The sequence below is a fragment of the Rhea pennata genome, unplaced genomic scaffold (genome assembly GCF_028389875.1).
Source record: "Rhea pennata isolate bPtePen1 unplaced genomic scaffold, bPtePen1.pri scaffold_76, whole genome shotgun sequence".
NCBI lineage: Eukaryota > Metazoa > Chordata > Aves > Rheiformes > Rheidae > Rhea > Rhea pennata.
Genome location: NW_026907702.1, coordinates 396,196 through 406,836, shown reverse-complemented (window position 1 = coordinate 406,836; position 10,641 = coordinate 396,196). Strand labels below are relative to the sequence as shown.

The window sequence follows — 10,641 nt, the reverse complement described above, 5'->3', positions numbered from 1 at the left end:
CCAGAACCCCAAAGTCCAACCTGAAACACTAACCCTCTCCCGGTTTCCTCTGGACCGAGTAAAGCACGCGCGCTGTAGCACTCCGTGTTCTGAGTTAATGGCAGTGTTCAAGGGAAGGCAATTTCTTCCAGGTTATGCCTGATAAAGCATGCTTTCCTGTACGGTCACATTAGGCACGAGGTTCGTGCTCCAGAAGGCCTTTTGCCCACATCCTACTGACAGAGTTCACAGACATGGTGACTTTTTTGCTCCGTTTCACAGTCCAGCTGTGAAATGCAGTCTTCACGTCTGAGCAGGGAGGCACGTGGAGGCAGGAGGAGGCTCCCTGCAGAGCTGCTTTCCAGTAGGTCAGCCCCCAGCTTGAGGGAGGGAGTTGCCTTTCCTGCCTCCTAAGCACTTGGACTACATCCCCAGCCGAGTGACGGTCTCCATTATCGAGCTCCCAGGAAACACCTGGTCCACCCTCACAGCGTGCCCCACTCAGTAACAGCTCGACCATGCCAGAACTGTGAGCGTTAGCACGACCAGCTTTGTGCAAGCCAAAGCTAGCACCACGTGCTTAGAAGAAGAAGGGCTGTGTGTCTCTGAGGGCCGTTCGCTCTCCTCAGAGCTCCATCCAATTAAAGCAGAGCCTTCCCACCAGTAATCTGTTAACATCTCTCTTCTGGAGAGATGGCAGATTATGCTCCCCACTGCCACAAATACGAGGGGGCTAACAGGTTCAGCTGGCACGCTTAGAAGCAGGCATTTGTCCATAGTCTCCGAAGCTCGTAGTAAGACTTCACACAATGCGCCTTTGCGCCTTTAAACAGCCTCCTTCCTCTTTTCTTCCTCTTCCTCTTCCTCGTCTTCTGTTAGGAAGGAAATGCTGGCTGGCTCCGGAAGCATTGCTTTGCCCTTCCAGGTGCAGACCCTTCCCTCAGAGCAGCTCAGAGAGACAAGGTTGAGCTGGAGTACCGTTTGCGGAAGGAAACGGAGGAACCACCCAATGCCGTCTGAAAAGACCGTCCCAAGCAAGCCGCTTTGGCCACACGCCTGTGCACATAGCCCAGAGGTTGCCAAAGAAATTGAGCAAAGCATCCCCCACTAGGCACTTGTCAATCAGCTGCTTTCACTAGTTCAGTGAAGACTCTCTTATGCTTTAATCCTGCAGCACTAAGTTTGCTCACGGCGCGCAAAGGGAGAGAGCAGCCCTGTTGCTGGGAAGCCTTCTGGAGAGAGCAGGTCAAAGCATGCTCGCAACGATGAGGACACACTCTATGACGAATGCGTAGGAGTGTCAGGTTTCTCTGCTAATTCCTGGAGACAGGTGAGCTTGTGCAGAGGCTCCCAGAACGACTTAGAAGCTTTCTGGAGTGCCGGTGTCTTTCTTCACAGAGGCTTGCTCGTAAGGGCCACTGAAGGGCTGTGTTTCTCTGGTAGCAGTAGTGCAAAATCCACCGATTGCTTTCCCTCCGGACCTGGAGAGAATTCCTTGAAAAGGACCCCGTTGTGCTCTAGAAGCCTTTGGGACAGCGTGACGGACGGCCGAAGAGGGGGAAAAACCATTTGCAGCAACGTGGGCCTGGCGGCCCAAACTGCCCCACAGCTGCGGTGACAGCAGCGTGCCTTTTTTTCTTAGCAGGCTTATTCTGCCCGGGGAGGGAGCACGGTCCCCACCCCCGCCACGAGCGGGGCAGCGCAGCAGCCGCCGGCTGCGGACGGTGCCCGGTGGCCCCGGGCGCCGGCTGAGCGCGTCTCTGCCGGGGCCGCGGGGCCAAAAGGGGGCAGGGCCATGCCCAGGGCCCCGACACACGCCCGTCACAGACACACTGCGGTCCGATTGGTTGCACCACAGCAGGGCCGTCCCACTGGGCTGGCGGGCGCCTGCTCATTGGCTGAGGTGCCCCCGTCACAATGGCCCGCAGGGCTGGGGTCGCTCTGCGGCAGAGAGGGCGGCAGCGCAGCAGCTCCTCGCGCGCTCTCTGCCCCGGCGCTTGCAGTCGCGCTGGCCCAAGCGAAGGCGGGCTGAGCGAGCCTGCTGGATCGCTGGGCTCATTCCTCTTCCAGCTGGAGCTGCGTGTGGTGAAAATGGAGTCCCACTCTGCAAGCTGGGGTCCGGTACCACCTGCAGGATCTGGCCTAGAAAGCAGCTACTGCTGTGAGTAAAGACCTCAAGAGTAAAGGTTAATTTTGTGCCTGGCCAAAGGCACCGCAAGTGGCTAGTGTTGCAAGGCTTTACGGGTTGACAAGCTGCGGGGGATGCTGGAGAGTTTTCTGAGAATCCATCGACTCCCTCCACTGTGCGTTACAGTTGACGACAGCATTGCCTAGCAAAAGACCTGCTGCTCAGAGGGTTGCTGGCTTATCTGGGGGTCTTGGCTGTTCCCTTTGTTAGCGTTTGCAATTGGAGGCCTGAGGTGAAGGGTTAAGGTTAGGATGAGGAAAAGGAACAGAATAGGAAAAGGAACGAAGGCCGGCAGTCTCTTTTGCAATCTCGTTTCCTTGCAGTCATTACGGATGGAATCGCTCCGCCACAAAGGATGCTTTTCCCACCCGAGAAGATTTCTGTGGCTTGGCGGCAAAGGCAAAGTGTTGGAGCTGGACTCCACAACCTGGGCAACACGTGTTTCCTCAACTCTGTTCTGCAGTGTTTGACCTACACTCCCCCTCTGGCCAATTACATGCTTTCCGGGGAACACAGCCAGTCGTGTGAGTACTTGTGAACATGTTCCTTGTGACCCCCTGGACAGCTCTGCAGGTGAAAGAAGAAGAATGACTATGTGAAGCAAACTCTGAGCTGTCCTGTTTTCCCTGTAGGCGCTGGCTTTTACTAGCACAGGATATCCTGAGCTATCCCAGTCAGGACAGCTGATGGAGTGCTTGTGTTCAGTTAATGGCCTGTGGTCACACGTCGTGCAGGGGGGTGGTGGTTCTTTGGTCCCTGACGTGAACGAATGATCGAGGGCATTGGGAAGTAAGGCACTTGATGAATCGTTGGCCTCTGGCTTTCTGGCTGGTAGGAAGATGACAACATTTTGGAGGAGGGCATCCCACGTGTTCAGTGTTCCTTCACAGCTGGCTTTCCGTCCTGCACGAGCACTGTGAGAACTGACAGAGTCGCTGTTGAACCGTGAGAAGAGTAAGACTCCCAAAGAGCACCGTGAAAGCCGTATGAGCTAGTCTGGCTCTTCCTGTGCAGCTGCCTGCAAAAGAGGGCCTGGCAGTGGTCGTTCCGGGGTTTGCTCAGGAAATGGGTGCTAGTACAGACTTGCTGGTTAATGCTTATGCCCACAGGCTGGGCTGTTGGCGCCTTTGGAGACGAGAGCGTGGAATGGAGAGCAGAGACCGCACTTAGAACTTTGGGGTTGTTGTTGCTCAAGGTTTTCCACAGGTACGTCGGTACCTTTCCCTCGACTGAGGTGCTTTCTTCCTTGTCTCTGGACAGGTCGTGCGCAAGGCTTCTGCATGCTGTGCACAATGGAGACGCACGTTAACCAGGTCCTGTTCTGCTCTGCCAGTGCCATCGAGCCTACGGCTGTCTTCAGTGACCTTAGACGTAAGTCATTTCAGACGGCATTCTTTGTAGCAAGGTGTGAATTTCCAGCGGGTTATGTCACGGGTGCCAAGGGTTTGGCGAGTGGAATGTTTTCAGGAAGAGTGCTTTGAGAAAAGCAGTGTTTCTGTCCTGTCCCTTCTTCTGAGATAAGCATTGTACTCTTTGTCTTTGTATTTCTTAGGGATAGGGGAGCACTTCTGTTTTGGCAGACAGGAAGATGCTCATGAATTCTTACGTTACACCGTGGCTGCTATGCAGACAGCTTGTTTGAGCGGAAGCACCGAGTAAGCAGAACCCGGTTAACCTTTAAGTGTTCTCTAGCGCTGCTGGCACCTTTGTTTCCTACCCTACGTGAAAACCTTTGTCCGGGGTTTTTGTAGAAGAGACGAGCTCTTTAAACAAAGAGCTGAGTCTCTGCCTCAGCTCTTCTGAGTGCTGCTGCTCATTTGTTTCCAGCTTGGACAGCTCGTCGCAAGCCACCACGGTCATTCACCAAATATTTGGAGGGTTTCTACGATCCAGAGGTACGTTTTGAAACTGATACTGTCCTTAGAACTGGCCTGTGCCTTTGTGCCCGTTTGTCACAAAGAGCTTGCAGTGTGACTGAAGTAGCGGGTCCCAGCAATGTAAACGAGCAAAGTGAGTCTCCTTGGCAGTTGGTGAGGTGCTTCTGTTTGAATTGCAGTGACGTGCTTGAGCTGCCAAGCAGTTTCGGACTCCTATGAGGCGTTCCTTGATATCCCTTTGGAGATAACGGTGAGAGGTTTTAGAAGTGTGGCAGAAGGGGCGGTGGAAGGCGCCGAGCTTTTGGGGTTTGTTCTTGCTTTCTGTGGCTTTCTAAGCTCCACGGAGTTCCCTTAGGAATGCCCGCTGTTCACGGCAAAAGGGCTTGGTGGTGGTGGTGGCTGGGAAGCGGCTTGGACTCGGTCCTGCTCTGGAAGCCCCGTGAATGGTCTCCGTGTACGTGTGGGGTGTGGGGTTTAAGCTGGAGAGAGAGCAATGAGCATCTCTCCTACACTTGTGATTGGCATTTGTTTTGCTTTTGTTGTTTGTGCAAAGGCAAACCACAGGTTACGTAGCTGTGTGCTGCCACAGGCAGGTCGCTCTTTGTGTCAAAGTACAATCATTTTCAAACAAGGTCGGTGTTCAGCACGCTCTGCTCCTGCCTCCTGCTTTCAGAGTGTTTGCTGCTTCGCAGTAGGTGTGCCACGTGTGAAGGAGGGAGGCCCTCCGGCCAAAGCGTAGTCGCAGGTTTGGATTTGAGTGTGCGGGAGCTGAGGTGTCCTACTTTCTTCCTCATCCAGGCAGCCTCCTCGGTCTCTGGAGCGCTGGAAGAATTTGTGAGACCTGAACTGCTGGATGGTGAGAATTGCTACAAATGCAGCAAGTAAGGTTCCTCCTCCCGCCATTGGAGTGGGAGCTACTGGCTGAACGTGCTGTCCGTCTCAGAGCAGAAGCTGTCCTTGGACTTAATTGAGAAAGACAAAGGAGAGCACGAGAGGCAGCTTTAGCTTTTTCATGTTTTTTGTAGCTTTCAGTGTTGTTTTCCCTGGCAGTGGTCAGCCTTTCTAACTGTGAAGCTGCGCACGGACCTATCCCGACGGCCAGGAGTTAAAAGCCGTGTCCTCTGTGTAGCAGTGAGCTCAAGCAGGAAGGAGCTGCGCAGAGGGATTTGGGGTGGGAGGCGACAACAGCTTCCAGAAGGTCCTGGTGTTCCCTGTGGAAGGCAGCTGGGGGCCTAGGTGACTCTCAGCTGGCTGCCTGATAATGAACGTGAGCAAGCTCTGCTGGCTCGCTAGCAGGACAGCTTGCGCAGTTGTTGAATGGCAAAAACTGCAGCCAGGCATTCTGTGGATGGGTTTGGAACTCTCTGCCTTGTATTTTGACCTCAGAATTGGGAAGGAGGCTATGTCAGAGAGCATTACCGTGTATGTCCTGCCTTTGAGCGAGCCACGGAGCAAATTTAGCGGTTGGTTTCCAAGGATTTCAGACGGCTCAGTCTCTTTTCAGGTGACTGTTGGCATCTTGTATTTGTGATGCTGAGAACTGATCCGACTGGGAAGCGCTTTGCCGTTCCTGGTCCGGAGGACTGAGGCTCCCTTTCTCCAGCTCTCTTTCACTGTTGGCATTCCAGCAGAAAGAGGGGAGCCAGGCCCCGACTTGGAAACAGCCACTTCTGCCTACCAGGCAACAGCAGCCTTGCGTTGCCTTTGGGAACTGCGCTCTGGTGAGAGAGTTACGCTCCTGCTGCCTTTTGAGTTGCTGGTGAGGCTTACTTTTGGGTGCAGCAAAGATAGGTGCTCAGGCATTTGTTTGGCTACCAGAAGACAATGTTCCCAATGTGTATCGAGCGGCCCTCGTCCATCCTAGTAGGTTTGCTGCACGAGCACGGCTGAAATGCAGTGTGTGTCTTGAAGAGAAGAAGCACCACCTTAGACAAGGAAACGTCATTCTGCTCGGATGAGCGTGGAAAGCTGTTTGAGTTTTGGCGTGAGGGGGGAGGTGTGAAGATGCCTTGAAACAATTGCCTGTGCTTGCTTTGAAGGTGTGAGAAGACGGTTGCTGCGTCCAAGAGGTTTACAATTCATCGCTCTTCCAACGTTCTCACCATAGCCCTGAAAAGATTTGCCGATTTCACTGGTGGGAAGATTAGCAAGGTATCTGTGCAGCTGTAATAATGTTTTCTTGGGAAGGGCGATTTCCCAAGGCAGAACACTGCTTTAAAGGTGGTTAATGTCTGCCGACTGTAACTGTAGCGACGGAAGATGTTGAGGAAAAATCAGCCCAAGAAGCAGGTCTTCCTCTTTCTCCTTCCGGCAGCAGCAAAGTTCCCATGTGACGATGAGCGTTTGCCCTGCTCTTGAAGAGCTGGTTTTGCCCTGAGCAGCTAGTTCTCTGCAACTGAAAGGACCGAATGTTGTGCCAGGGAAGACCAATTTCTGAGGAACCCAACAACGTCTGTCTAAACTCGCAGCCCATGTTCTTAGAGGTGCTTTTCTCCGGCTCTTCCGTCAAGTGTTCCCAGATGAGTTTAGAATGCCCTTGCTCTGTCTTCAGGACGTGAACTATCCAGAGTATTTGGACCTTCGAGCGTACATGTCTGAGTCAGCTGGAGAGCCAGTCCGCTACGCCTTGTACGCCGTGCTGGTGCACAGAGGTGCCAGCGGTCGTGCAGGGCACTATTTCTGCTTCGTTAAAGTAAGCATCAACTTCATTTCTTGCGGGGTAAAATCTGTGCTGGTGAAGAGAAACTTGCCGCAGCATGTTGCTGGCAACCACTGTTGTTAAGGGGAAAGGGCTCGCCGCATGTCTGCTTTGACGAGTCTTGGTGTATCCTTTGTCCGGGAGTGTGCTGTCTGGGATTTCCCGCAGAAAGCACGCAGTTGCTGTAAAGGCATCGGTGCCTTTGTTTGCAGGCCAGTAATGGACTATGGTATGAGATGAATGATGCCTCGGTAGTCCTTTGCGACATCAACACCGTTCTCAGTCAGCAGGCGTATTTACTTTTTTATATCAGGTAAGAGCAAGTATTCAAAGGGGTTCAGGGTAATTTTGCGCTACTGAAACTTCTTGTCCTCTGACGTGTTTTTCTTTCTGTCCTGGGAGGAAAGGACTGTTGGTAGAAATCAGTTCTGTCCAGCGTGCTATTCCCCGTGCCGTGTGTTGTCCTTCATTGCTTGGCCTTCACCTGCTGCACTTGCGTAACTTGTTACGTAGGTGCTCTCGGGAGCTGTCGAACGCCAGCAAGGAGAAATTGAGGCCGGAGGTGGTGTAAGGATGAGTCCCCTGCAAGGGACAGCCGTGGTAGCAAGACCAGCATCTAATGTTCAGCTTGTAGTCTTGGTTACGTTTTCAGTAGGATGGATCAGCTGCTGCAGGAAAGTGATAGGATGCGATTCAGCCCAAGAGGAGGCTGACAGACCACGTCTCAGCTGCGATCTCTGTTGTTTCCCAAGGTGCTGTGAGGAGACACTTGGAGAAGGCACTTCTTACGCACCTGTGCCATCCCCTGCCCCTTCGTTCCTTGGTCAGCAGGAGGCTAATAATAAGCAGGCCGGATTTCTGGGACCACAGCATCCTCCTCATATGATGAAGGTAAATGTGGGTGAAGAGAGAGAAGGAGAAAGGCATCAAATTGATAGTGGGATTATTCTCTCTCTTCCGTCCTCCCTCCCTCCCTCCCTCCCTCCCTTCCTCCCTTCTTCATTCCCATCCTCCCTTCCTTCTTTTCTCCTTATTTTTTTTAGGGAGGTGGGTGGTGGTCACGTCTGCATTGTATTTTCCCTCCCACACTGCAGCTTTCTTCACAGCTCTCCTGCTGCAGCCAGAATCACTCAAACAGTGCCTAATGCTAAATCGTGTGTCAGCCCCGCTGCTTGTTTTCTTGCAGCTCCGCTTCCTGAAGCACTGCGAGACATTGCAAGTAGAGCCCAGGCCTGTGCAAATCATGAAAAAAAAGGGAAGATTGCTTGGTTTATTTGTAGTGCTGTCACTTCAGCTGAGCCAGCAAAACCAGAATGGCTTCTTCCAGAGTGCTGGCACAATTATGCTAGGGTTTTCAGGGAAAGTGTGAGGGGTGTGAGGTGGGGGAATGGAGGCACAAACATACGCACATATATGTAAAGGGAGAGAGAGAGAGAGACAGAGAGACATTTGGGAAGAACTTTGATCCGTGTTCAGCTGTCTGGAAGGGCTTCCAAAAATGATGCTGTTTTACTTCCGATATCCAAAAACCAAAAGTAGGGATGAGAAATACTTGCCGGCCTTGCACGTAGAGTTAAAGCAGAGTGTTTTTTGTGTGTAAGGCTCCTGAGGCAACCTGTAGGACTACTGGGGGAGTAGGAGGGGATTGTGTTTGGGGCTTTGCAAAGCTGTGTGTTTGCATATGGCCATCTTACAGTCTCCTCTGTTGCAATACAGAGCTCAGGTCATTTAGAGAGAAAGCGAGCCCTGAAAGAGGATGCAGATAGCGCTGGTGTCCCAGAAACGGTCAGTCATTCTCTCAAGAGGAGGTGCTCTCAGAGGCTGCACCAAAACAGGCAAAACTGCCACCAGCAGCAGTATCGCAACGGCAGTTGGCACACAGCTTCCCGTCGTGAGAGGAGCTGCTGGGGCAAGGGCAGAAGCTCCACCCAATGTCCTCGTTACAGACCCCAAAGCAGAGGACAAACAGAGCCAGACAGGTCACAGGAGCATTCTTGCAAAAGCAAGAGGCTCCCCGAGTCGTCACTCTCCAGAGGGCAGGATGGGCATCGCTTCAGCAGGCACCGAGCAGACTGGCACCGCTGTCCAGTGCAGGAGCAGCAGCCTGGAAAATGTTCTCATCAAAGACGAGCACCTCCAGCTGTGTCAGTTCCTGTGGGTTTTGAGGGCCCTACCTGGAAGACTGGAAAGCCAGGAAGCAGAAAAAGAGGCCATCCGCGTGCAGAAGGGAGCGACATCAAAACGGAAGGGAAACGGCGAAGGGTGGAGAAAAGAGATTTCAGCAGTGCGCTCCTCGTTCTTCTCTGGCTGATCCTCTGGTGCTCCCAGTTGGCTTTGAAGAACTCTGAGTAGTGCAGAGTCTCTCTGGAGATCACGTAGGTAGGTTGATCAAGTGACGCTAGGGGAGCTGTGTTAGACCTTAGAATCACGTCTGCACACGGTTCTTGATAAGGCTACAAGAATGCTTGTTCTCATGCATGAAATCTATGACTGCAGAATCATAGATTTGTCATATGCACAGAGGATAACTAGACACCCGGAGCTTTTACAAAGAGTGGTGTAGAAAACTAAAAGGCATAAAATGCCGAACCCCAGAGGTTTCATATGAGGCATAGAACAAGGCAAGAACTAGCCTTGCTTACTGGTTTGTGTGCCAGCCAGGACCTAATGTCCACTCGACCTCTGAGGGTGTCCGTGTCTTAGGAAGGCAGACGTTCAGAAATGACCACAGAGCAGCTGCAAATCACCGCCTGCAGCAGACCTGCTAAAATGCAGTCCCTTAGAGGCATCAAGCAGCACCTCTCTGTTGTCTGTCCTTGCCTCTTTCCTTCCGACAGTATGATCTGGATTTCTCTGTGCTCCATGTTGACAGCGGCAAGCATAAGGAGAAGAAGAAAAAGAGGAGACCCATGAAGAAGCTGAAAAGCTTCTTGGAATGCTCAGATCCTCATTTGCAGAAGTGCCCGTGGGAGGAGAAGGAAGAAGCCCATCCTGCAGGCTGCTCTCTATGGGAGCAGTAGAGGAACAGTGGCAGTGAAGAGCTCCACGGGGACGGGCAGCCTTCCTGTGCAGCTGGCAGCCAGAAATAGAGCTCCATCGCATCCCGCGGGGAGCTGCAAGGTAAGGGGCCAGAGGAAGTGTGCGGGATTCCTTTTCATTCGAGCAGAGCATATTCTTTTAAATGCTTTCTAAATGCTTGCGTGAGGAAGGCTGTGTGGTATGCCCTGGCTTCCAAATACTCTGCCTTAATTAAAAGAAAGACGCGAGGTTAGCTGCTATGCTTGTTTGTTTCCAATTTTGAGTGGCTACTAGGACAGAAGGCAAAAGCACCACCAAATGTCACGTCCCTAAGGTCTACGATGTGCCAGGAAAGCAGGTAGCCACGTCCTGCTTTCTGCACAGTACCCGCGTCTTAGCAGGCAACTGAAATACAGTGGCTTTGCCAGGAAGGCTTTTGGAAGCCTCCCCCTCAAGGTGGGTTCAGGCCCGGAGTCCCAGCGCACGTCAAGCTGTGGGCAGGCTCAGGTCTTTGCTCTCTAGAAAGCAAACCGCTGAGCAGATGGGTTTGTGCTGAATGTCATGCCAGGGAGTGAGCCCGCTTCCTTTTGTCGTTCAGATGCAGAGCTTGCGGCCAGCAGCCTTGAAGACTCTGACTAAGCTTACCATCAAGGGCACAGCTTACCATCAGCCCCAACAGGTAGCCATTCTCCAAACAACGCTAACCAATCCAAGCTTGAAAATTGTTCAAACACTAGAACAATAAAAGTACTGTCAAAACCAAACCCAGTGCTTGGTGGTGCTTCAGCCTTCTGTACGGAATTGCAGCAAGAGAAGAAGGCTTTTTTTTCACAGTTCTTTTCCCGTAGGCGTCCTTTTATAGCAGGTGCCAGTAATGCCGA

General features: G+C 52.5%; 1 protein-coding gene across 1 annotated transcript; it reads left to right on the top strand.

Moving 5' to 3' along the window:
• The first annotated feature begins 1,244 nt into the window (after positions 1–1,244).
• Positions 1,245–9,762, top strand: LOC134154913 (ubiquitin carboxyl-terminal hydrolase 42-like). The gene is made up of 13 exons (XM_062601540.1): positions 1,245–1,270; positions 1,983–2,140; positions 2,491–2,691; positions 3,428–3,538; positions 3,720–3,822; positions 3,995–4,062; positions 4,224–4,294; positions 4,843–4,925; positions 6,084–6,195; positions 6,596–6,736; positions 6,955–7,055; positions 7,495–7,633; positions 9,580–9,762. The coding sequence occupies exons 1-13, from the start codon at positions 1,245–1,247 to the stop codon at positions 9,760–9,762; spliced, it is 1,497 nt and encodes a 498-aa protein (XP_062457524.1).
• The last annotated feature ends 879 nt before the right edge of the window (positions 9,763–10,641 follow it).